This window comes from Lentinus tigrinus (genome assembly GCF_003813185.1).
Source record: "Lentinus tigrinus ALCF2SS1-7 unplaced genomic scaffold L226scaffold_7, whole genome shotgun sequence".
NCBI lineage: Eukaryota > Fungi > Basidiomycota > Agaricomycetes > Polyporales > Polyporaceae > Lentinus > Lentinus tigrinus.
The window spans coordinates 1,237,138-1,260,373 of record NW_027137916.1 but is presented as its reverse complement, the minus strand read 5'-3'; the positions used below and the strand labels follow the sequence as shown (position 1 = coordinate 1,260,373).

The 23,236-nt window shown below is 56.3% G+C and overlaps 7 protein-coding genes across 7 annotated transcripts; 6 read left to right on the top strand and 1 right to left on the bottom strand.

Moving 5' to 3' along the window:
• Positions 1-936: 936 nt before the first annotated feature.
• Positions 937-3,733, top strand: L226DRAFT_483672 (sodium/hydrogen exchanger). Its single transcript, XM_067677025.1, has 4 exons — positions 937-1,295; positions 1,617-1,768; positions 1,825-2,031; positions 2,084-3,733. The coding sequence occupies exons 1-4, from the start codon at positions 1,035-1,037 to the stop codon at positions 3,543-3,545; spliced, it is 2,082 nt and encodes a 693-aa protein (XP_067537808.1). The 5' UTR covers positions 937-1,034; the 3' UTR covers positions 3,546-3,733.
• Positions 3,734-5,191: 1,458 nt separating this feature from the next.
• Positions 5,192-7,443, top strand: L226DRAFT_569424 (MFS general substrate transporter; the record flags this gene model as incomplete). Its single annotated transcript, XM_067684298.1, has 13 exons — positions 5,192-5,482; positions 5,643-5,735; positions 5,788-5,834; positions 5,891-5,900; positions 5,950-6,039; positions 6,098-6,142; positions 6,201-6,276; positions 6,330-6,558; positions 6,620-6,689; positions 6,749-6,919; positions 7,027-7,159; positions 7,218-7,337; positions 7,403-7,443. 13 exons carry the CDS (start codon positions 5,192-5,194, stop codon positions 7,441-7,443), a joined length of 1,416 nt encoding a protein of 471 aa, XP_067537807.1.
• A 692-nt stretch (positions 7,444-8,135) lies between these two features.
• L226DRAFT_483667 (NAD(P)-binding protein) lies at positions 8,136-9,700 on the top strand. Its single transcript, XM_067677024.1, has 5 exons — positions 8,136-8,302; positions 8,364-8,711; positions 8,779-9,195; positions 9,261-9,343; positions 9,404-9,700. The coding sequence occupies exons 1-5, from the start codon at positions 8,261-8,263 to the stop codon at positions 9,552-9,554; spliced, it is 1,041 nt and encodes a 346-aa protein (XP_067537806.1). The 5' UTR covers positions 8,136-8,260; the 3' UTR covers positions 9,555-9,700.
• An 888-nt stretch (positions 9,701-10,588) lies between these two features.
• L226DRAFT_483665 (uncharacterized protein) lies at positions 10,589-12,811 on the top strand. Its single transcript, XM_067677023.1, has 8 exons — positions 10,589-11,116; positions 11,179-11,324; positions 11,387-11,763; positions 11,820-11,835; positions 11,891-12,048; positions 12,108-12,177; positions 12,277-12,605; positions 12,633-12,811. The coding sequence occupies exons 1-7, from the start codon at positions 10,972-10,974 to the stop codon at positions 12,568-12,570; spliced, it is 1,206 nt and encodes a 401-aa protein (XP_067537805.1). The 5' UTR covers positions 10,589-10,971; the 3' UTR covers positions 12,571-12,605; positions 12,633-12,811.
• Positions 12,812-12,954: 143 nt separating this feature from the next.
• Positions 12,955-17,018, bottom strand: L226DRAFT_362939 (uncharacterized protein). The gene is made up of 3 exons (XM_067674240.1): positions 16,704-17,018; positions 15,014-16,651; positions 12,955-14,956 (listed from the first exon to the last, which is right to left on the bottom strand). The coding sequence occupies exons 1-3, from the start codon at positions 16,778-16,780 to the stop codon at positions 13,054-13,056; spliced, it is 3,618 nt and encodes a 1,205-aa protein (XP_067537804.1). The 5' UTR covers positions 16,781-17,018; the 3' UTR covers positions 12,955-13,053.
• Positions 17,019-18,946: 1,928 nt separating this feature from the next.
• L226DRAFT_559309 (uncharacterized protein) lies at positions 18,947-20,248 on the top strand. Its single transcript, XM_067683291.1, has 4 exons — positions 18,947-19,310; positions 19,580-19,646; positions 19,708-19,729; positions 19,788-20,248. The coding sequence occupies exons 1-4, from the start codon at positions 19,020-19,022 to the stop codon at positions 20,038-20,040; spliced, it is 633 nt and encodes a 210-aa protein (XP_067537803.1). The 5' UTR covers positions 18,947-19,019; the 3' UTR covers positions 20,041-20,248.
• A 248-nt stretch (positions 20,249-20,496) lies between these two features.
• Positions 20,497-23,050, top strand: L226DRAFT_533237 (WD40 repeat-like protein). The gene is made up of 3 exons (XM_067680411.1): positions 20,497-20,771; positions 21,468-22,292; positions 22,347-23,050. Exons 1-3 carry the CDS (start codon positions 20,586-20,588, stop codon positions 22,881-22,883), a joined length of 1,548 nt encoding a protein of 515 aa, XP_067537802.1. The 5' UTR covers positions 20,497-20,585; the 3' UTR covers positions 22,884-23,050.
• The last annotated feature ends 186 nt before the right edge of the window (positions 23,051-23,236 follow it).

The following is a 23,236-nucleotide window of genomic DNA, read 5'->3' as shown; positions in this document are numbered from 1 at the left end:
CTCACATTGACCGTGTCCTGCCGTGTCCTCACCAAGATCATTTGTCAGTAATCAAATGGGGTTACGATAGAAGCGTCGTGTTACAAACAAGGCGAGCACGCCGTAACTCTCAGAGGTGTTGGTTAGTAGGGCGATGCGCCACAAGTGGTTTAAATGGTGCAAAATCTTAATTCTCGTGACGGCAAATCCCGTCACTCAGCATCGCAATGACATACAATACATGAGTGTGTGGCTCATGCACTCCTCGCGCACCTCGTACAATGAAATTGAGTCCTTTCCTCAGGGAATGACGTCCTCAATCGCCTAATTATAGCTCGCTGTGACATTGAGCATACTGAAGAGATCGTCCAGAGCCTTGTCACCCGTGCTGAGCCTGAGCACGACCAGTGAGAAGGACTTGAGGAAGAGTGAAAGTTCATGAAGCGGAGATTGTACCAGTACTATAGGTCATCCAGTAGCCCCTGGTGCGCACATGTTTGCATAAACATTTCTAAAAGATGGGTGGACTCACGGACAGCGTTTGGCCCGCCTAGTAGGCATGCGTTCACTCGGAGAGTGAACGAGAAATATCATGATGTCACCCCAATGGCGGAACCAATTGAGATGAATACCAGAGACACAGACCGCCTATACTCCGTGCTCTGCTATGCCATCCCATCTTGCCCCGATGTCTTCATATTCAAGTCCGCATGCATGCCGCCTTCATCATCACGAGACGCGACAATACTCGAGTGCCGAGAATTTGCGCATGAAATGCGGGCATATTAATTCTCATTGGGAACTGTCGAGCTGTATCCACGCGCACCATGGCCAGACAGTCGAAGAAGGGATTGAGAGGGTACGCCGATGAGACTGGCTAGGTCAGGGCAAGATGGCGGTAAAAGGCAAGCACGACGCTGTCAGCGCCCTCGCCACCGCAGCTGACGCCGGGCTCAACATCGGTCTCCTCCTTCCCACCACCTCGGCCAGTCTCTTCCGCTCCTGGGGCTTCATTGCACCCAGCTCTTCGCCGCCTCGCTCGCCAGGCTGCTGCCATGGACTCCCAATACGTACCTACGCCGGCCTTCGCTGCGCCAGCACCGTCCGACACGTCCATCCCGGAGGAAGAAGAGTACTACTCGTCCTGGTCGCTCTTCCTCGTCTGCGGTCTCCTGGTTCTCTCGCTATGGACGTCCTACTACCTCCAAATTAAGCGCATACGCGCTGTTCATGAAACACTGGTCGCAATCGTTGCGGGGATGTTTGTGGGCTTGGTCGTCCGGCTGGCGCCCGGAACCATGATACGGGAGATGCTGGTGAGTACTCCTTCCACGTCATTCGCGTAGTTCGAGTATGCGCGCGCATGGGGACTGTCGTTCTGCCGGTAGGGGCACCTTCGTGCGGCTGTCCGTTGTCTCTGCGCGGTCGGCATGTGCAGAACCAGGAGGGACGCAATGCGGATCGCCTGGCAGGGTCCCAGTCAGGAACCGTGCGCCTGATTGTGTGGAATGGAAGATGTCCCGGAGACAGTCAGGAGAAGGGTGGACTGCGGCTCCGAGTAGGGATTGAGGCTGGATTGTTTCGCTTGCAGGTTGCGCCATCCATGAACAAATACTGAAGATGACATTGGGCTCTAGACGTTCAAGCACACGCTATTCTTCAATCTGCTCCTCCCCCCGATTATCCTCAACTCGGGATATGAGTTGAAGCAAGAAAACTTCTTCCGAAACTTCGGCTCGATTCTTGTCTTCGCATTCCTGGGGACATTCATCTCAGCCGTCGGTGTAGGGTGTGTATCCTTGTCGTTCTTATTCTCAAAGGCAGTACTCACCACGTACAGTATAGGGTGATTGTATTCATATGGTCAACGTTAGGATTGGAATCTCTGGGATTTACCCTGATTGAGTGCTTGACGTTTGGGTCTACGCTATCCGCTACAGACCCAGTCACAATCCTCGCTATTTTTAACCAATACAAGGTCGACCCCAAGCTCTACACCGTTATCTTTGGCGAGTCCTTGCTCAACGATGCTGTCAGTATCGTCATGTACGAGTGAGTACCGACCTCCTCTCGCAATGGCAACGAAATCCTCACGCGTGTTTAGGACGCTATCACAATTCCATGGATCCGACTTCTCCGTCTCGCACATCTTCCACGGTGTTGGGATCTTCCTGCTCTCGTTCGGTGTGTCTATGGCGCTCGGCGTGGTCTTCGGTCTCGCTATGTCCCTGATCCTCAAGCACTCCTCGCTATCCCTGTATCCCTCGATCGAGACGTGCCTTGTTGCGCTCTGCGCGTACATGTGCTACTTCTTCTCGAATGGGCTGTCAATGTCTGGGATCGTCTCCCTCCTGTTCTGCGGCATAACCCTTAAGCACTACGCGTACCACACGATGTCACGGCGCACTCAACGCGCCACGAAGTACATCTTCTCAACACTCGCGCAGCTCTCGGAGAACTTCATCTTCATCTACCTCGGCCTCTCCCTATTCACCAGCCCCCCCTCGTCCGCCAAAGTCACGAGCTACTTCAAGCCGCTGTTCATCATCGTCACGACGGTAGCAGTAGTCTTCACGCGCTACGCCGCGGTCTTCCCACTGTCGGAGATGATCAACTTCTTCCACCGTCATGCACGTGGTCAGCGCCAGGAGGAGCTTCCCCATTCGTACCAGATGATGCTCTTTTGGGCTGGCCTTCGTGGAGCCGTAGGTGTCGCCCTCGCTGCAGGATTCAAGGGCGACAACGCACAGTCCATGAGGACTACCGTGCTCGTGGTCGTCGTCCTCACTGTGGTTGTCTTCGGAGGCACGACAGCACGCATGCTCGAAGTCCTTGGCATCCGCACGGGCGTGGAGGACGATGAGGCGAGCAGTAGCGAGGAGGAGGAGGATCTCCGCAACCAGTATTTCAGGCGCTCGGGCAGATGGTCCCGGTATGCGGACGAAGACGACTTCATCGCCACCCCACAGGCACGCACGGCGCGCATTGGCACCATCTACAGCGAGCCGACGAGTTACAACCATCACATGCAGAACTTCCCCACTCCGGATCCCCTCTCCAACAACACGATCTTCTCCACCGCCTCGTCAGAGTCCTACGACTCGGACGGTGGAGAGGTTCTCCCCCTCGCGCCGACAGCGGCCGAAGGGTCGAACGGCAGGCGCAAGTCGCGGGACGGTGCGGTGGCCGCGAATGGCGAGGACGGCAAGTGGTTCCAGACGCTCGACGAGCGGTACCTCCTCCCGCTCTTCTCCAACGCGACAGCAAGCCGCACTTTCCATGCACGCAGAGCGCGCAAGTCTGGCGGACCGTCACCCGTCGGGGGCAGTGCGAGTGGGAGCAGGTTCGGCACCCCAGGGGAGACCGACGACGAGCTCGACGACGGGCCCGAGGTCGACCTGACGCGCTCTCCTGGGTACCGCGGACCGCAGAGTGGAAGCGGGGCTGCGACCGACCATCCGTTTCCGCCGACACCGGGTGTGATGGACGAGAGCAGGACGGAGAGAGGGCTGGCGAGCCCGATGATGAGGCGGGACAGCGAGGGGCAGCGGGACCGGGGGTCGTGACGATGAGCGACGACCGGGCGTGTCTGGAGATGCGTGGACTGCGGGCATGCATAGATGTGCTTCCTGTCTAGCTGTAGGTAATCTGTGACTTGGTATACGAGTACTAGTTTTTGTTTGTTGGACTATGTTGGACTGACGCTTCGAGCCTTCTACTGCGGAACAAGACGGAATCGATCGGGGTGGCCGGACTTCCAAGTTGAAGCTTACTTACGAGGTGACCATCTTCGACAGCCCACGTCCAACGTTCAACACCTATCTGCAACGGACCCTTGTCGTGGAGATACACGCCGGTTCAAGCAAGATGTTTCGTGGTGAGATGACCCTGGATTGGGTGATCGTGGCCTAACACGCGTTTGTGTGACTTGTACTTAGGTGCCGAGTAACGCATACTACGCGCTGGAGGCGTGCAGCAGTCAAGCTCAAGCTCTCAGGCTTCCGCCCGACCACAACAATGTGTATTCTACCCTCAGCAACGTCCTCTGAAGACCTTCAAGAGCGAGCTGTTTGTCGCTTGCGAGCCTCATTGCTTGGACAAGTTGCGAAACCATCGACTAACCGGTCAAATTGCAGATGCACTCTTATTGTTCAAATGCCGCCGCCGCCGCTTCCACCGAGTTGGGATTTGCTCAAACTCTCTCCACATGCACGAGCTTGTTCGGCCGTGGTTCTGTAATAAAGCCCATCGACTCCTCCGCAGATCATTCCCATATGTTGAATGCGTCTGCCGATCACCTCCGGTGTCCCAGGTTCTTCTGGTTCTCCAAGCCGGTACCTCCGTGGTCATCAATCCCAGTCGTCTACGAGGAATGGCGCAAGCCAAGGTCCCACTTTACTTGTTCTCATGACAGCATAGATCATTCATCTACTTACTTGGTTCAAACGCAGGAATCCACATGCATGATCAATGATCTCGCCGCCTCTTCTGTTTAAACCCTGATAAACTATTTTCTGCAGTTCAGGAACTGCGCATGCATGGTTCTTCTCAATGCACCGCGTAATGTCCGTCGGAACGCCGCTGCAGGGCTGTTTTCAGCCCGGACCGTCCGGACCGAGGCTTTCGCGCCCGACGCCCTTCCTACCGAGTGCCACGATCGCAGAAGGTCGACAATCAAGCCGGGCAACACGCATGTTTCACGAGGTCTTGAACGTGCAAAACAGACTTTGCAATGCCAGGCGATACTACAACGACCGGTGGCTTTCTCCAAATCTGCGAACGGAGATCACAACTGACAGAACTCGCGAAGCAACAGTCGCACCTCGAGCGATGCCTCCGACAGACCTGATCGAGAACTCTGCATTCCACGACCGGTCCGATACTGCAGCTGACTGGCGGCGGTTGTCGTTGGGGAAGAGGGTCCGGCAGATACAGTATGTTCCAATCTCACCCCCCGCGCGCGAACCAATGATTGACGTCAAGATCACTCTCCGCGGACATGCTGCCCCAGCCCAGACCCCCCAGCAGAAGCCCACAAGTCATGAGTCAAATCCACGCGCCCTCTGATTGGGTTCCCGTGCAGAAGGAAAGATCTCAAGGGCTCACATATAAACTGAGCCCCCCACATCGGCCTAAGTCCCCCAACAACTGGCTGGCCCCTTTCCCCCTCTGCCGAGTCTCACTATACTGCTCTCGCTGCTTTCCGACCACGATGGATACTCCGAGGTCTGAGAAGACGCACGTCGAGACTGAGATCGCGCAGGTGGACAAGGCACTCAAGGACGCGGGGGCGCTGTCCGCCGCCACGTCCGCCGCCACGTCCGTCGCGCCCTCGCTGCGTAACGTCGACGTCGACTTTGACGAGTACGAGAAGGGCGGTGCCACGATCTTGGAGACCGAGATCGACATCCCTCCGGACGGCGGCCGCGGGTGGCTCGTCATCTTTGGCTGCGTCATCTATTCCGCCGCAACAGTCGGATGGGGGTATGTTCTCGTGCTCACTGTACTGAATGACTAGACGTTGAACATGTACCTTGACCCTTCAACGCACCTCGGCAATGCCTACCGTGATGTCTCGTTCGCGGAGGAAGGCTTGTGAGCAGCGGACATCTTCTGCCCGGTCTTTCTGTTCTCTCGCGCGGGGTGTACTCACGTTGTACCAGGTGTGGGGTGTTACAGAGCAGTACTTCAAGGAGCATGTCTTTCCCGACGCCTCCGACTCCGTGCTGAGCACGCTCGGTAGTATGTCTGGTATCGTGAGTCGCGCGCTTCCTGATGTGGTTCATCGTTAACGTGGCGGTCCCGCAGTTCATGACATTGTTGAGCGTCATTCCTGGCAAGCTCGCAGATCGTTAGTGAGTGGTGACCTGTCCCTCTAATGCGGCTGAAACGCCTCTGACATCTGCGCTAGTGGGTATAAGGTAAGCGCATGTTCCGCGCCTCCGCGTGCTATGCGTGACGTCTTCGCAGCCCTTCCTTGCAGCCGGCGGAATCCTCTGGACCATCAGCATGCTCGGGTGCGCGTTCTCGACACAGCTGTGGCACTTCTTTTTGGTCATGGTACGTTCGACAGCGTGCTCGAGAAGACAGATTCACCTCACATCCGACGGCAACCCAGGGCCCCGTGCAAGGCATCGCCAATGCTCTTGTCTTTCCATTAATTGTACGTATCATCACACCCCGTATGTCTGACAAGTATATGCTGATGTGGCCTCGTGTAGGTCGCCCTGCCGGCTCAGTGGTTTTTGAAGTATCGCGCTTTGGCGACAGGCATGGTCGTTGCGGGTAGCTCGTTCGGTGAGTCGTATTTCTCGTGCGTAATGAACTCCGCTGACACGAATCTCGTGTAGGGGGCGCCGTTTCCTCCTTGATCTTCCGTGAGATGCTGTCCTCCCTCGGTCTGCAGAAGTCGTTCGCTATCTACACCGTGATCGACGGTGTGCTCCTGCTTGCGGCGTGGTTCATGATCTCCGAGCGGCGGAAGCCGACGCAGAGGAGGAAGATCATCTGGTTCGACCGCTCGTTCTTCAGCGACCCAGTGTTCTGGAGCCTCGGCCTCTGCTTCTTCTTCACCGTTTTGTGGGTACCCTCCACCGCCTCGTTTCTGAGCATTGCTCATGATTACGTGACTTGAGTGCAGCGGCTACTTGTCCCCCATCTTTCTCCTACCGACGTTTGCCAAGCAGAAGCTCCCTCACCTATCCCCGCTGGTAAGCATCCTATCACATTCCACTTACATTCCCCGTCGACCTGAACCATCCCTGTGCAGCTAGCCACGCTCCCGTTGACAATGCTTAACTTCACCTCCACCTTCGGCCGCACGTTCGTTGGCTTCGTCGCGGACCGCATCGGGCCCGTCAACACGCTCTGGAGCGTCATCATGCTCTCCGGCCTCACGCAGTTGCTCGTCTGGTCCTTCGTCTCGAGCTACGCTGGCATCGTACGCACACGCGTTTCTCCCTGATTGCATTGCAGGTGGTCCCCAACTCGGGGGTTGTGCTCATTGCTTTTCTTTTCGTGTTGTTTGGCTGCCGCGGCTGACTGCAGATGGCGTTCGCGATCACGTATGGGCTCGTGTGCGGCGGATTCCTGTCGCTCACCCCGGCGGCGTCGGCGCAGCTGTATGGCTCGGGCAGGCTGGCGGGCTTGTCCGGGCTGATGCTGCTGTTCAACTTGCCAGGTATGTTCGCACATTACCTTTAATACCGAAGACGTTCAACTGACGGGTGAGCCGATAGGTAATGCTTCGGGTGCCCCGGTCGGAGGGGCAATTTTAAACGCGACTGGGAACAACTGGCTCGCGGTCTCGCTATACTCGGGCAGCCTGCAGATTGTCGGCGCTACGGTGCTGCTATATGGTGAGTTCTACTGGGTCTTCCCATGTCCGAGCTTGTGCACTGATCGAAGGGCTTGTATCATGTAGCACGGTTCAAACGGGAACCAAAAGTATTCTCGCGCTACTGATCAGCATAATTATCTACAGACATCGGCTTATTGGAGACCTTACGCGCTGACGTCGCTCACGACACCTACATGGCCCTCTCAAAACGGATTTCACGTCCTCACGCATTAGATGATACCATACATAGATTTTGATCCGTACTAGATTTCTTCCATCCTCTGACCTCTGCATCTCGTTCGTGTGGCCTGCCGCTCACCCTCGCAATACATGGCTTCGGTAATGATGTTCAGGTAAGTACTACGTCCGCGACATCTGAGTCATACTCCGGTCGCAAGTTGGCGGTTAGCGAGTCGATATTGGGGAGCGGAGTATGGTGCAGTGTGCCCCACTGGGCTCCGAAGTCGGATGCCCTGGGATACTTCCGTGCACAGAGTAGCTGACTACATTGCCGCAAAGGCGGGAGCTGGTAGCCATGATTGCGGCTACCTGAACGATTCAGGATCCAAACTTGAAATTCTGAAGCAGTCAGATGCTGAGTATGTCCGAACTATTATAACGCTTGTCTCTACTCTAGATAGCAAAACTATAATGCGTGTCACTGAGCGAACATATCCTCAGCAGAGAGTCTAGAAGCTACTTAATTACATGCAACGGTCGCGCCTTGGCTAAGCGCCAGCCCACGGGGTTATTCCTTTTGCCTGGGATGATTGCGCTCTGGTTACGTCATCCCCTTCTCTCACCCTCCTGAAGCATCTGACATTACAAAGCAGCACACAGTAGAACAGTATAAAACAGACATGGGAAGAACATATCAGCTGCAGTCTTATCCCAAGTCCGCCCAACGTCATACCTCACCCCTAAAGCGATTGCCTGAACATCATGTCTCTGCCGCAAAAGACGCGTGAATACCGCCTCCCGAAGGTTCGCTCTTGACATATGCAAGGGTCTATGTATGAGAAGCTGACTTCTATATGAAATCTAGGTCGACGGCTTCCACAACCTCACGTTGCAGGAGGCTCCCATTCCGAAACTCAAGTCGACCGAGGTCCTCGTCAAGGTCTATGCCGTCTCCCTTCAGTATCGCGACCTTATCGTCGCTAAGGGCCAGTACCCGCTCGGCCAGAAGGAGAACCCCGTCCCGGGTTCTGACATGGCGGGCGAGATCATCGCGGTCGGCGAGGAGGTGAAGGGCTGGAAGGTCGGCGACCGCGTCTGCGCGAACTTCGCGGTCGACCACATCTTTGGCGACGCCACGGAGGAGATCAAGATGACCGGTCTTGGTGCGCCCATTGATGGTGTCCTCACCGAGTACAAGGTCCTTCCTGCCCACGTAAGTGGTTCATGCTTGGTAGATGCGCGGGAGCGAGGGTTGCTTACTGGTTGTCGATATGACGCAGTCGCTTGTCCACATCCCTGAGCACCTCGACTACGAGGAAGCATCGACACTCCCCTGCGCCGCGCTCACTGCGTACAACGCTCTCTTGGGCGGAAACCCGCTCAAGGGTGGCGACATCGTCCTCGTTCAGGGCACGGGCGGTGTGTCCATCTTCGGTCTCCAGATTGCTGTCGCGTCTGGAGCGACCGTCATCGCGACGTCGTCCTCTGACAAGAAGCTGGAGATTGCGAAGAGGCTCGGGGCCACGCACGTCATCAACTACAAGACGACGCCGGACTGGGACAAGGAGGTGCTGAAGATCACCAACGGACGCGGTGTCGACCACGTCGTCGAGGTTGGCGGCCCGGGCACGATCATGAAGTCTGTGAATGCGACGCGGTATGGCGGTCAGATCCATGTCATCGGTTTCGTCGCAGGGGTGAGTACTGCCAATGAAGTGGAGTGCACTTGAGCTGGCGTGGCGCTTACTAGTGCTATTTACAGCAAGCGGACGTGAGCCAGCTCCCGGGCATGATTCTGGGCAAAGCTATCCATGTGCGTGGTATCCTCATCGGCTCGCGCACACAGTGAGTACCGGGACCTTCGCGTCGCCTTTCTTCAAGAGAGAAAGCTGACCTCGCACGTAGATTCGAGGACATGAACCGCCTGCTCTCCGCCGTGAAGCTCAAGCCCGTCGTCGATAAAGTCTTCGACTTCGAGCACGTCCAAGAGGCGTACGAGTACCAGTGGAGTCAGCACCATGTCGGCAAGGTCGTCGTCAAGGTGTCCAAGAACTAAACCAAGAGCCTAAGTCGGATTGTTATGAGTAGGAGACAGTGCGCATGTACGACTACATAATCAAGGTCCGAGTTGATTACACCGTTAACTGGATGAACACGAACGTGGTGACGTCATTCGAGCTGCCACTGGAGTTCCTTCGGGCGCCTGATTTGCCTTTGCAACTGGCCACTACTACACCGTCACGCATGGTCTGGTTCTACTACCGCGTGTATTCATGTTATGGGAATGACCTGGAACGACAGACAAGAACAGTCACGGAGCCTGCGACTTCGTTCACTTCAACCACGATCATGGTTCCGCCACTACCTGAGAGGCACATCCCGTCACGGCACCCTACCCACGAGATTCCTAGGCGGACCAGCTGGCTCTGTGGGAACACTGCGGTCGCGCAGCACACCACAGAAGGAGACAATACCAAGGTGCGTCTTCGAACGTTACATATAGGTGCGCACCGGCGACGTTCTTGGAATGAGAAAGCATCTCCCAGTCGGCAAAGACCACCCGCGGGTAATGTCTGGCTCACAGCTCAGACATTCCTTTCTGCGCGCGTGGTTCAGCTGTTTGCGTCCTGTCAATATTCTACGACGTCCTTGCAGCTTACCAGAGTAAGTATAAGGGGGTGGGCGGTTCCGTCAAGTACCGTATAGTTCCCATGAATGGTTTAAATCGTGTTTGTTGATGGTCTCCAGGCGAACTGCAGATCCTGAAAAGTCGCCACGATCTCAATTGTTCCCGCTCCCGCGCACAGTGACGGTGTACCCGCCAACACATGCGTAAGACTCAAGGGGGACAAAGCCATATTAGCTTTCTGCATGTTGCATGCGGATGTCCTGGCCGTGCCATGTTGCAGCGACGCTGACGGTTGCAGCGCGACTCGAACAACTATATTACTGCATGCACTCCGATCTGATTCGGAGCAGGTGTGTCCCTAGCTGCAACTGCACTTGCAACTCACTCAAGGCCGGGCACTGCGCAGTAGGAACAGCCTCGCAGGGCGTCGGCAATGGTGTATATATAGGACAGAAAGACACCGTTGACGAGTTCCCATGGCTGTCAGTCAAGGAGGACCCCTTGCCACGGAAGCATCTCTGATTGCCAACTTGTTCCCAACGCGCCGAAGACACGTTTTGACGCCGGTCGTTGTCGGCCATAAGTACCTCGCACGGTCCATTTTCGCCGTGTCTCCTGCTCACCATATCTCGGCGGCCCCAGCTGGGTCTACAATTCCCTGTAACTGACTGTTTACGTCCCTCCTAGACTCGCCGAATCTGCGCATCACGGCAAGACCGCAGTCTAATCTCCTGAACCTTGTCTCGAGGCAGGCTTCCCTGAGCGTCCGATTCATCCCGGACTTATAAGGAGCACATTGTGCTGTGAAACCAAGCGTCCTCCTTCAAGACCACACCCACACAACATGCATGCCCTCTCAGGCGTCCTATATACCCTCTTGATGGCCTCTGCGCCTGCCCTCGCCCAGTACAAGCTTGTCAAGGACTATTCGGGCTCAAACTTTTTCACTGGCTGGGACTACGCGGATGGTTTTGACAACACCACGAACGGTACGGCATACGGATTGTGGCACGCGCAACCTAGCTCACGCAGGTTGTTTTGTGTCCACCAGGTGCGGTGAACTGGCTCAACCAGAGCGCGGCCACGACGGCCAACCTCACGTCCATCAATAGCGAGGGCCGCGCGATCATCAAAGTCGACGACTTCACCAACCTGCCAAATGTCACGGTCGTCACCGACCAGCTCAAGCGCGACTCTGTACGCACTGCGTTCGCATTGCGCCTCCAAACCAGAACTAACGCGCGTTTGTTCCTGGTCAGATCTCCCTCAGCACGCACGATTTCTTCGGGGTTGGGAGCGTGATCATCTTCGATGCGGTGCATCTCCCCTTCGGATGCTCCGTATGGCCCGCGTTCTGGACCCGCGCGCCGAACTGGCCGCATGGAGGCGAGATTGACATCCTTGAGGAAGTCAACCTCGTCACCAACAACCAGATGGTGCTCCACACGGACCCTGGATGCACGCAGGCAGACGGCGTCACGCAGTTTGGCACCACCAAGGGCTCGGATTGCTCAGCGGGCACGAGCTCGCGCACCGGGTGCGCGGTGACGGAGACCCAGCCCAACAGCTTCGGGGAGGGGTTCAACAACGCGGGCGGAGGCGTGTGGGCGACGCAGTTCGACGAGTCGGGAATTTTGTGAGTTTGGCTGAGCCGCGTGAGACCCCCGGAGATGCTGACTTGGCTATGCGCAGCGTCTGGTTCTGGAACGTGAGTACCGCATTGCGGGGCGCGTGGAGTGCAAGAATAGCTGACTTTGGTTCAGAGGTCTGTCATCCCTTCGGACGTCTCAAACACGTCGCAGTCGGTCGATCCTTCGACGTGGGGTACCCCCTCTGCCGCGTGGCCCTCGTCGTCCTGCAACATCACGCAGTTCTTCCAGCCTCAGCAAATCGTGCTCGATATCACACTTTGCGGTGACTTGTGCGTGCCCCGTCACATTGAGCTGTGCAATCACCCGAGTTAATCTTGCCCGTGTCCAGTGCTGGTCAGCCGAACATCTACCAGGCCACCTGCGGCAAGCCCGGCGAGACCGTAGTTGCGAACACCTGTGTACGTCCCAATCTTCATCTCACCTCGATTACACGCTCATCTCCGCCTTGATTTGACTTGGATATGCCATCCATCTCTGACGTGTCCACCCACGCGCAGTACGCCGACAACGTGAACGGCACGGGCGCCAACTACGCCGACGCGTTCTTCGAGGTCAACTACGTCAAGGTGTACTCCGTCAACAGCACCGTCCTCTCCCCGTCCGTCTCTGGGGGCAGCACTGTCTTCAGCACCGCGACCACCACCGCGTCCGCGGGCGGGAGCTCCGGAACTAACGCTAGCGGCTCTGGGAGCGGGAGTGGGGGCAACGGCGCTGCGCAGGGCCCCATGGTTGCGGGATTGACTGTCTTGGGCGCGACGGTCGTGGCTGCGCTCGCGTGGGCGATGATGTAGGGCGGCATGCGAGATGTGTTGGAGTTGGAGTTGGATGTTTGCGAATATGCAGGATTGCATGTGGACATGAACTTGTCGTTTGAAGGGACTCGAAAACCTTGGTGTTGTTGTATACTTACACTCTTGTAATGAGACTGTCATGTTGTCGGTCTTGCTAATCCTGAAGTACTTACCTGTGACTATGCGTGTGAAGAGAGGGCAATATACGTAGTCGAGGTAGGAGCGTTCACTGATATCATCGTGGTTGTGGCTAAGCATCCATCCCCGTCTGTCCATGCCAAGCATGGTCTACTTCTTCGCAGCGCTCTCCAAACGTAGTTCTTCATCCTCGTACGCTTGTACGGAGTGAGTCAGGGAATGAGACATTCAGTTATCTAGTTATGTTAGTGACGCTCTCGAGGCTTGTTCGTCCCAGTCCAGACGTAGAACTCGCCACTATGTGCACGTAAAACGTCCTCACGGAACTTCTCTTGCAGTACATGATCAGACCAGGGTCCAATTACGATGCTCCGGAGGCACGTTCATTCCTGTCCAGACATAGAACTCGCTATGGTGACGCTGTAAATCATCCTCACAGAACTTCTCCAGGACACGTTGCGGGAGGGCGCGATGAGCCCGCTGGGAAGCGGCTTCTTCCAGCCGCAGAAGTTCGCTGCTTCGACGGTGTAGAGGGGATGAGATTGCAGGCTCTGGTAGGACTCGCTGCAGAGACTCGGTCTCAGCGATGCTGTTCGGAGTATCAGGTCCCCCTACGGTGAACGTTCGCTCGGGCCAGGCGAGGATACTCCGAACCTCATTTCGCCTGAGGTAAAAGAAAGTACGGACGTGGAAGTGGTCGGGCCGGTGTTCCTCCAGCACGACGACACGGATGTTGTCAAAAGTGAGGGGTGATATGCCTGGATAGTACTCGTTGGTCCACCCAAGCAGAGCTCCGAAGACCTGAGTGGATCGCTGTGAGCAGTTGAGAGAGGGAGTGTCCGTGTGTGTTGTGGTACCCAAGGCCCATCGCGATCCATCCAGTGCCATGACCATACGACCACCGGTGGAGGCGTTGCGAAGGTCCTCAGAGTCAGTAGCCTCCAGGTATCGGAGAGGAGTCGCACGCGCGCTGAACGTGAGGTAGCCGGTGTCGTCCATGCTTCCCTTGGGCAAAGATCCTAAACCCGCATAATCCATAGGGTACACCACGGTACCGACAAGGTCGGTAACCTTCAGAGCCTCGCCGTTGACGTGTATGAACGCGACTCCATTGATGGTGTTATGGGGGAAAGATGGGAAGGTGGACAGGGTCTTCTCAGGCGGGACACCGCAGGCCGCACCTAACCAGCTCGCGCTTCCTCCACGCTTCAGGATCGCCTGCGCGAGAGCGATAGCCGCTCCACGACGATCGTCCTTGTGGAAAGCAGCTGGATCCAGGGAGACACCGAACACGCCCATGATGCTGAGTATCATGTCGACGGGGCGGGAAGACGTTCGCATGAGGGCACTTTGCCAGACTGCGTGGGAGCGTATATCGGGACCCCTATCTCGAAGGTTTGAATCCATGGCCATCGCGAGCGCAATAGCATTGGGAGCAAGCAAGACTCGGCGCGAGTCTGAAGCTCCGGCGGCGTTGCGTACGCCAGGAGTCGGTCCAGAGGGCGCTTGACCGAAGATACAGCAAGTCAGGAGGATGCCGGAGCGAGCCTCCTGAGAGGACGCTGGTCCGATCTCCAGAAATCCTTCTGTGGAAGCATTGAGGATGAGGGAAAGCGGAGCAATTGCGGATTGGCCTGGAACGACTTCCCGAATACTGCCAGCCTGGTTGGTAACCATGTTATCTCCCACCGCCCAACCTAGCTTCCAGGCAAACAGCACGACAACTATTGGAGGAGCTATGGCTTCTTGCAGGGTCCAGCTCCTGTGAATCCAGGGAGTCACCTCGTCCAATGGGACCAGACGTTGCAGGCCGCCGGGAACAACAAGGCAGAGCGCACACGACTTGTATACGCTATACATGTGCCTGATTTGCCAGATCTTGTCCTCTTCGCTCGTCTGAATGATGCAGAGTGTGTCCACCCAGAGATAATGTGACGCGTGGATTAGGGATGCAGTGCAGGCATGTTTGAGGACACTGATCGCGATGGGGTCAGCGCCAAGGGCGCCTGCAACACTGAACCGGTGTCCGCTGTAGGTCGAGTCCACGAAGACTCCGCGCCACGGGTATGAGATGGTCGTGAACGGGGTTGTGGGTATGTCGGGTAGTTCGATAATACGCAATGTGTTTCGTTCGACAAGAGCTTCGCAGTCGATCAAACGGAAACGGCACGTGGGCGCAGCTTCCAAAACATTCAATGGATCACTGACTTCTAACGAATCGACAGGTACATTACAGATGATCCTTTTGCTACTGGTACTTGTCAGCAATCAAGCTTAGGAATGGACGATCACCGTGAAGACGCACCAGATGACGTTACCCGCAGAAGTGCTCTTGGCTGTTTGTGACAGACCAACGCAGAAAGTGCGGTCGGGCCAAGCAAGGACAAAATCTAGTTCGGCAACGTATAGGGAGGCGTACGATCGTGGATGGAACAGACCAGGCTGATGTTCTTCGAGGAGCATGATACGGATGGTGAGCGACGGATCCGTGTTCACGCTAACCTTGTCATACTCGTGTCCATACAGTCCTATCCGCACAGCATAGACAGCGCGCCCAGATTGGAATTCTGTTCCAGCTTCACCCGGAATCATCGACCACCGCGATCCATCTACAGCATTGATGAACTTGAGCTGCCCCGGAGCAGAGACGTCAAATGCTGCGTGAAGTCGAATGGCTCCCGCGGTGAGAATAAGGCATTCCGCGTCGTCTATGGCGCACGTAGTAGGGAAGGGAATCATGACGCCGTTTAGCCTGGCTGGCCGACCAAAGATCTCAGAAACCTCGACCTCTCTACCCATCGTCCGGACCCGTGGAGGCCCTGCAGGGCTCGCAATCGGAAAGGTCGGGAAGGTGGCGATGTGCTCGTTGAATTGCAGGTGGAACGCTGCACCTAACCAACTCGGGCGTCCTCGAGCGGCGAGAATCGCCTGAATGAGTGCCAACGTCGCGCCATGTAGGTCATCTTCGCGAAACGTACTCGGATCGAGGACGACGCCAAACAGGCCCATGATACTGAAGATCATATCAACGGGGCGTGACGCAGTGCGCATGAGAGCACTCTGCCATATAGCGTTCGTATACGCCTCCCCAGCTGCGGGACTGCGCGAAACCGTCAATGCGGTGGTTAAGGTAGTAGCATGAGGAGGGAACAGCTTGTGTTGGAGTCGCCAGAAGGGAGTGGAGGGTGCTCGGTCCTGAACAGGCCATGCACCAAATAACGAGACCTTGTGATAAGTTGCGCGCACCGGGAAACGAGAGAAGGGCGTGAAGGCCAGGAATCCCATCACACATCGTTCCAGGAGGAAGTAGAGCGCCATCATAGCGGAGTGTCCGGGAACGACCTCTCGGATATGCTCTTCGATCCTCCTTGTCGCCGTCTTGCCCCACCCAAGTTCCCAGGAGAAGAGGACCAAGACCGTGCGCGAAGCGACCGCTTCCGGGAGTGTCCAGCTCCGGTATATCCAAGGTGTCTCCTCATGTAGGTAAACCAGACGGGACATGCCACCCGGGAGGACCAAGCATACCGCACACGACTTGAATACCCTGCACATGTAGCGGATGTGCCAGTCCTTGTCTGCCCGGTCTGTCTGGATGATGCAAAGTCTGTCGAGCCAGAGGTAACGACACCCGCGGATCAGCGAAGCGAAGCAGGCTTGCTTGACAACGTCGACGGAGATAGGGTCAGCTTCTTCGGCCCCCTCGACACTGAAGGTAGTTTCAATCGTGGGACCATAGTCGACGCCGCGCCAAGGGCAAGAGACTGCAGAATAGGGAACTCGCGGGAAGTCGGCAAACTCCACAACGTGAACAGTGCCCCACTCAACGAGAGCGACGCAGTCAACCAGGCGGATATGGCATCGGGCTGCGCTCTTCGCGATGCTGAACAAGCCGCCACACGTGGCCAGGGATTCCAGAGATACATCGTAGATTGCGCGGTAGTCTCTGTTGGGTATGAGTGAATTAGGTTGAAGAGGGTAAAGAGGACGACTCACACGTATCCGGGCTGTTCGGCCGCTGTGGGCTCACCGCATTCGACACAGAACTCGCGTTCTCGCCATTCCTTAGACGCATCGGTCTCTCCTCCGTTGGAAAGAAAGCTGAAGGAGGGGCGCAATTGGAATATCCCTGGGCGAAGTTTCTTCAAGACCATCACCGCCACCCTATCTTCGTTAAACGAAGAGAGGCGAGGACTTGGGTGATAGTCACGAAACCAACCCAAGATCGCACCGTAAACGGCGGGGGTGGAATCTACGGAGACACGGTCTGCGCCAAGTTGCGGGCACGGTATCCAAGATGATCCGTCAAGCGCATCCCATGTGCGACACGCGAGAACGTCGTCGTCGTCCCCAGATCGGAGCCTCACCGCGCGAGCAGTGAAGGTGAGACATCCTCGTTGATCCACGCAACCTTTGGGGATACTGAACATAGGGCTCGGCCAGTGGTCTACCAACTGGATGGCACCTTCAGACGCCTCGCGGAATTCTTCATTGACATAGGTTAATGCAGGCCCCGCGACACTCGCCAGAGGGAAAGTCGGTAAGGGTGGCATGAATGCGCTGTCGGGCTGGACGTGGAATGCTGCACTCAGCCAGGCCATACATCCCTGCGTATCAAAGATGGCTCGTATGAGAGCGATGGTAGCCCCACGGAGGTCGCTCTCGTGGAACGCGGCAGGATCGAGTTTGACGCCGAGGAGGCCCATGATGCTGAAGATCGAGTCGACCGGACGCGCACATGTACGCATCAACGCGCTCTGCCAGATTGCGTAGGCACGCGCATCAGCCTTGACCGAGCGCATGGCGATCCTGAGCGCAATGACGTTGTGTAATCGATGCTGCCGACGCCAGAAAGGCACATCATTGGTTGTACGACTCCCAAGGTGTGTGCCAAATATCGATAGGTCTATGGTTGCTGTCTCTGACTGGGAGGCGGAAGGGGTGGGGAGCGCGCAATAGCCGGCTGAAGCGTCGAGGAGATGCATGAGGGGCATTGTAGCGGATTCACCGATGACTGCTTCCTCGAGCGGCGAATCATCGCTCGAGTCGGAGCCCAGTTTCCACTCGAAAAGGACGACAACTGCCGGTGAAGCGAGGGATTCCATGAGCGTCCAGCTTCGATGAATCCACCACGTCTCTTCGTCCAGGCGCACGAGACGTTGCATGCCACCCGGACAGACGATGCAGACCGAGCAGGACGAGTAGATCCGGTGCATGTGCATGATATGCCAGTTTCTATCCTCAGGGCTTGTCTGGACCATGCAGAGACGGTCCATCCAAAGATAGGAGCACCCTCGCATGAGGGCCACAGTAACGGCGTGCCGTAGAGCGTCGGCCCCGATTGGATCCGCCTCTTCCGACCCCTCGACGCTGAAGACGTGATGAGAGAGTGTGGAGTCTGTAGCCTGTGAGATGCCTCGCCAGGTATATGAGACCGCCGCATATGGCACGGTGGGGAAGTCCGTGAACTCGAGGACGTGCAAGACGCCGTCTTGCACGAGGGCTTGACAGTCCAGAAGACGGACACGGCAGGAGATCGCTTGTGCCGAGATGCTGAAGGGATGGGCTTGAACGTCTACACTATCGATGTGGATGTGAACGACCTCTCTGGGTACGCTGTCGGTTGAGGCTCTCAGCTTCTCGGCCTAAGAGCCTGGCGCGACAGTGATCCGCACTCACCTGTACGCCTCATCCTCGTCAGCCTGCCTGGTAGAACCTTCCATAGCGTGCTGATATCGTCTTTGGTCGTGTCCCAACTTGCTGCGACAAGGCAAGGTTGGATTGGGGCCCTCTCGGGCTCCTCGTATCCGCAAACTCTGATAGAGTTAGCGAATGCCAGACATCGCGTTCACAGGAAATTGTGACTGCCGTTTCTAACATTGTCTGACCCAGGTCTGTCAAGGAAAGGTTCTCAATTCAATGCGGTCTAGTAGCAAGCACAGATGTAACAGACCGTCATCGCCCGTCGTTCCTAACAACGGTTACACCTGGGCTACAATGTCGACGTCTCAGCATCTCAATGACGGGAACCTATAACGAGGCTGAGTTGATTGGGTGTCCATGTCGGTAATTGAGAGGAGGAACCCTCACCAATTGGTGGACGTGATGATGGAAGTCGGGAAGGCAGGCCCATCTGACCAGGCCGCTGCCGATCTGGCTCTCGCCGTTCTCACCGCCGACCAGGACCTTGCCTCTCCCCGCCATCAGCGGTAGCCTCCTCGCTCTTCGTCCCTGCTGCTCAGGGATCCAGAGTCAAGCCGGCCAAGCTTCACGACTTCCACGACAGTCAGAAAACCCCAGATATATTCGGAGAAATGTCGCGCTACACCTCGATCGTGTTCTTCCTCGCGCTCCTGTCGCTCTGGTCCTCAAGCATCCTCTCTGTTGTCGCGTCGCCATTCCTGCCACTGCCCACGCAGTTCCGGTATCTGAACGACTTCGCGCCCGTGTCGCCCCGCGGCGACTCGGAAGTTGGATTGGCGAGTAGGACGGATGGAGAGCCTCAATTCCCCGACCAACCCCCGTCATGCCCAATCTGCGCGCAGAACTTCGATAGCATCGACGGCTGTGCACAGGCTGCGCCAGTCTTGCAGAACTTCTCGATGGTGAGCTCATCTCCATGACTCTTTGAGCAGGCGACGAAGGAACTGGAGGGGGCATCATGCGGAGAGTGATCTAGACTCCCAATTGCAATTGGACGAACACCCGCCAGCGAGTTTTGCTGTCCGTTGGGCATACGCTGCGTAGTGGAGGTCATTTCGAAGTGCATCGGAGTTTGACTTGCACGCAGTCACCATCTAGCGTAATGGGGACGTTGGGTTCGAGACGAGATTTACTGTAGAACGGACACTAACCTTCAGTTCTTGTGCACCAGATTATCTTCAACCCTGGCGCGTTTATTGACGTCATTAAGTGCGCCTGCACGGACACCTTCCTGAGCGGTAAGCTCATGCATTCGATATATCTGCTTCAATCGTCTAAACAAACGATTTGACAATGCAGCGTACCCGCAATGTGTCGACTGGTGAGTGCCGCCAAATGATCCGTGAAAGAGAGCGCATTCTGACTAGGCATCCCTACAGCTTCATTCAGACGAATCAGACGCAGTTTCTGAACTCGTCAGACCTCCCTGCAGTAGTCGACGGGATGCGCAAGATCTGTGCACTTGAGAGCACGCTCCTTGGCGGGGTAGCAACGGCAGACGGGGAGGTCACTCCCACGTCGAGCCTCGCTGCCGCTACGCCGACATCGTCGAATGCCGCTGTTCCTCTGTCGTCATCCTGGAACGTGTTTGTGCTCGCGATGCTATTGGGAGTTGTCGCAACGCTCTTATAGGCTTGCACGTAGTACGACTTTGGATGCATTTCGAGGTTCTGGCTTGTGGAGAGCTTATTTATACCCTAACTTTTCCGGTCTCTTTTCGATCTGACAGTGACCGCTGCTTACGACTTGTCATGACTTGTAATGACTTAACGACGTGATGATGTATCCTCTTTGCTGTAGTTTGAATATAACCAGTGTTCACCGCCAAGGTACCCCCAGGCTACCTGCCTCGGATCAAGACACGCTTGCGCCCTAGACCCGGGAGTTCCATCGCGTCCACAATCGCGGTCTGTCATAGCCGACGTTAGCCTTTGTCATCTGTATTGTCCCTGGTTCCACGCCCACAATTGACCAACATATGCAACGAAGTAGAGTACTCTACACCTTTGTGGCGCTTGGATGCGGATATTGCCTTTTTCGTAATACCAAAGCATAGGCGCTATGACCGCCTGAGCTTCGTCCCCAACCACCACCACCTTCTCACCCGTCACCGCCTCTTGGTTCAGCAATCGACTGAGCCAAATTCGTTACTCAACAAGATCTAACACACGGTCGTCATGAACGACAAGAATGCCAACCTACAGACTCCAGCGCCGTCGCGGAAACGCGGCCTGGTCCCGGGCACGGTGACGCCCAACTTGTACTCCGCGGCGAAGCGGAGGCGGATGTCCCTTGCGGATGAGGACGACAGGGAGTTTGAGACATTTGGAGGGGAGCTTGGGCATGCTGGCAAGGTTGATGTGGTACGTCTGCTTCACTTTCGGTTGATTGGCTCTCGGACGCGCGATTGTAGCTTGCGAAACGCGATCGGTCACGCCGAGAGGTGCTGCGCGTCGGCCCCGGGGTACCATGGAACGAGTGGTGTCGATTGTCCTGTCCGAAGATGAGCTTGTCTCACTCGGGTAGGGCAGGTCCTTCGTATGGTTGGGCGTGGTACGATGGTTGGACTCCCGAGTTCCAACCCGGGTAGACGATAGTCGCAAGGGTCCTTGACTTGCTTGTGAGGCCCGGGGAGTTGGTCATACCGTATCGATGTGTCGTGTTATGCAATGGATCAGGTCATGAGTGGAATCCTGATAGTTGAAATGATATCGGAGATGAGAGGTAGAGAGGCGTTCGAGGACTTCTCGGGTTGCTCCTTACCGAGGCAAAAGACCCTGGGAAGCCGTATCTTTTTGCGTAACACGTTGGAGTTGTTTCGTTCCTGTGGCGCAAGGAGAGGCTTATAGAAGACACCGTGGCCAGCACAATAGGTTGTCTGTGGTTGTCAATAGGCGGTTGTTGCCTCATGATCTTTGCCCATGACTACTCCAGTCGCCGGTGCGAGTGGTGATCCTTCCGTTGTCAATGTGACACATCTGCGACATTACGGTTCCTGGCTTCTTTTCGCGTTCATGAGGAGGTTTCTGTCTCAGAGGCTGATGTCCAATCCCTTCTAGTCCGACCGCTTCATTTCTGCACGCAAAGAGCGCGCAATGCCATTGCAGACGACCCCGCGGACACAACGGATAGCAAAGTTCTTCGGTCTCGCAGACGACCGAGTCCTCAAGTTCACAGACCCGAATACCGAAAAGTCGGGGAACAACTCATACTTGAACCGACATCGCTTCAACTTCTACCAGCTGCTGAAGAAGCCGCATCAGATCCCGCCCACGTCCGCGGAGGCACACCTTGGCACACGGAAACAATTTATCCTCGCACTTGACGGGCCGGGCATACCTACAGACCTATTCGCCTACCCAATTTCTTGGTCGATGCGCAACTCTATCGCTGTCGCGTGCGGACTCGATGTCTACTACCAGGACCTCACGACGCGCAAGATTTCCCATTTGTTCAAGCTGCCCCAGCGTAATCGGGGCCGCCTGATCAGCATCGAATGGTCACCGCAGAAACCTAACATCATCGCTGCCGGCACCATGAACGGAGAGATGCAGCTCTGGGACGCGGACTCCACGACGCGTCTTGGCCTTTGGCAAGAGGAAGGAGATGCCGACATCGGTGGGCTCAGCTGGACTGGAGACTTGCTCGCTGTTGGGATGGGTGACGGAGCGATCTCGTTGCACGACACGCGCACCCCCTCTCGAATCGGACGGATCGAGGCACACAGGGATAAAGTACACGGGCTTCGCTGGCGGCATGATGGTAACTACCTAGCGAGCAGTGACCAAGCGGGCGTTGTTCAAGTCTGGGACGCGCGGGCCAGCAAGGCTCTTACGTCCACAAACAGATGGGGCAGCAAGATGAAGCACCACGCGCCGATCAAGGTAGGCATCTTCTCACTTTGTTACGTTGCAAGCTGACTTCAACCTTCACGGCAGGCTCTCGCATGGTGCCCATGGAAGCCCGAACTGCTCGCGACGGGTACAATGTATCCCGACGGCAAGATTCGTATTTGGAACATCAATAATACAGTAGGCGCCGCGCCTCCCATGCACATCATCCCTCTCAATACGTCCATCACCTCCCTTCTCTGGTCACCCCACTGCAAAGAACTGCTCTCCACGCATGGCATGTCGTGGCTTCCTCGCGGCGGCCCTAGCGAATCGTGCCCGAGCCTCGTGGGCGGAGACGCGGGACCGAGCACGTCCCGTCGGCGCAACAATCGCGAGCGACCTGTCGCGGTGAAGTCCCACCTTACAAACTCGCTCACGGTGCACTCGTATCCGAGCCTCCGTCGCGTGGTCAGCGTGGCGGCACACACAGGCCCAGTCGGGCACAGCTGCCTAAGCCCCGACGGGACGATGGTGTTCACCATTTGCCCAGTCGAGGAAGCGATGAAGATGTGGCGGGTATGGGGTATCCCAGAGAAGGCTGAGCGGCGCGAGAGCGTGTTCGACAAATGCACGATCCGGTGAGCTGCTCCTCGCCACGCTTGGGTGTTATCATGAGTCTGCTCGCGTTGAGTGCCGAGTTATGTCGAGATCTGGAAGTCTTCCTGCTTTGTATGATGCTACGTTGCTGTGTCAGGTAGATATGTTCATGCTGTGCGTGCATGCTTGTAATACATTTCGTTAGTCGCTCTGTCCGTGGCCCGCCACCGACGTTGGGTATGTACGTGTACGCGTTGCTTGGTACTCCCTTTTGGCTCTTCGACCTCTGCTTGAGACCTTCCAAGCGTCTCCAAGCCCACGGCAAGTCTTCTTTACTTCTGGTTTAAGTCAAGACTACCTAACCGACGGCCTCTTCTTAGGCATGTGCTGCGGGGCAT

Coding starts and splice junctions, on each gene's coding strand:
- L226DRAFT_533237 (XM_067680411.1), top strand. CDS start 20,586: ATGAACGACAAGAATGCCAACCTACAGACTCCAGCGCCGTCGCGGAAA. Junction 20,772..21,467: donor ATGCTGGCAAGGTTGATGTG/GTACGTCTGCTT, acceptor AATCCCTTCTAG/TCCGACCGCTTCATTTCTGC. Junction 22,293..22,346: donor AGCACCACGCGCCGATCAAG/GTAGGCATCTTC, acceptor CCTTCACGGCAG/GCTCTCGCATGGTGCCCATG.
- L226DRAFT_362939 (XM_067674240.1), bottom strand. CDS start 16,780: ATGCGTCTAAGGAATGGCGAGAACGCGAGTTCTGTGTCGAATGCGGTG. Junction 16,652..16,703: donor CGGCCGAACAGCCCGGATAC/GTGTGAGTCGTC, acceptor CATACCCAACAG/AGACTACCGCGCAATCTACG. Junction 14,957..15,013: donor TCTGCGGGTAACGTCATCTG/GTGCGTCTTCAC, acceptor AAGTACCAGTAG/CAAAAGGATCATCTGTAATG.
- L226DRAFT_483665 (XM_067677023.1), top strand. CDS start 10,972: ATGCATGCCCTCTCAGGCGTCCTATATACCCTCTTGATGGCCTCTGCG. Junction 11,325..11,386: donor ACCAGCTCAAGCGCGACTCT/GTACGCACTGCG, acceptor GTTCCTGGTCAG/ATCTCCCTCAGCACGCACGA. Junction 12,178..12,276: donor CCGTAGTTGCGAACACCTGT/GTACGTCCCAAT, acceptor ACCCACGCGCAG/TACGCCGACAACGTGAACGG.
- L226DRAFT_483672 (XM_067677025.1), top strand. CDS start 1,035: ATGGACTCCCAATACGTACCTACGCCGGCCTTCGCTGCGCCAGCACCG. Junction 1,296..1,616: donor CCATGATACGGGAGATGCTG/GTGAGTACTCCT, acceptor ATTGGGCTCTAG/ACGTTCAAGCACACGCTATT. Junction 1,769..1,824: donor ATCTCAGCCGTCGGTGTAGG/GTGTGTATCCTT, acceptor CGTACAGTATAG/GGTGATTGTATTCATATGGT.
- L226DRAFT_559309 (XM_067683291.1), top strand. CDS start 19,020: ATGTCGCGCTACACCTCGATCGTGTTCTTCCTCGCGCTCCTGTCGCTC. Junction 19,647..19,707: donor CACGGACACCTTCCTGAGCG/GTAAGCTCATGC, acceptor TTGACAATGCAG/CGTACCCGCAATGTGTCGAC. Junction 19,730..19,787: donor TACCCGCAATGTGTCGACTG/GTGAGTGCCGCC, acceptor GCATCCCTACAG/CTTCATTCAGACGAATCAGA.
- L226DRAFT_483667 (XM_067677024.1), top strand. CDS start 8,261: ATGTCTCTGCCGCAAAAGACGCGTGAATACCGCCTCCCGAAG. Junction 8,303..8,363: donor GTGAATACCGCCTCCCGAAG/GTTCGCTCTTGA, acceptor TATGAAATCTAG/GTCGACGGCTTCCACAACCT. Junction 9,344..9,403: donor CTCATCGGCTCGCGCACACA/GTGAGTACCGGG, acceptor CCTCGCACGTAG/ATTCGAGGACATGAACCGCC.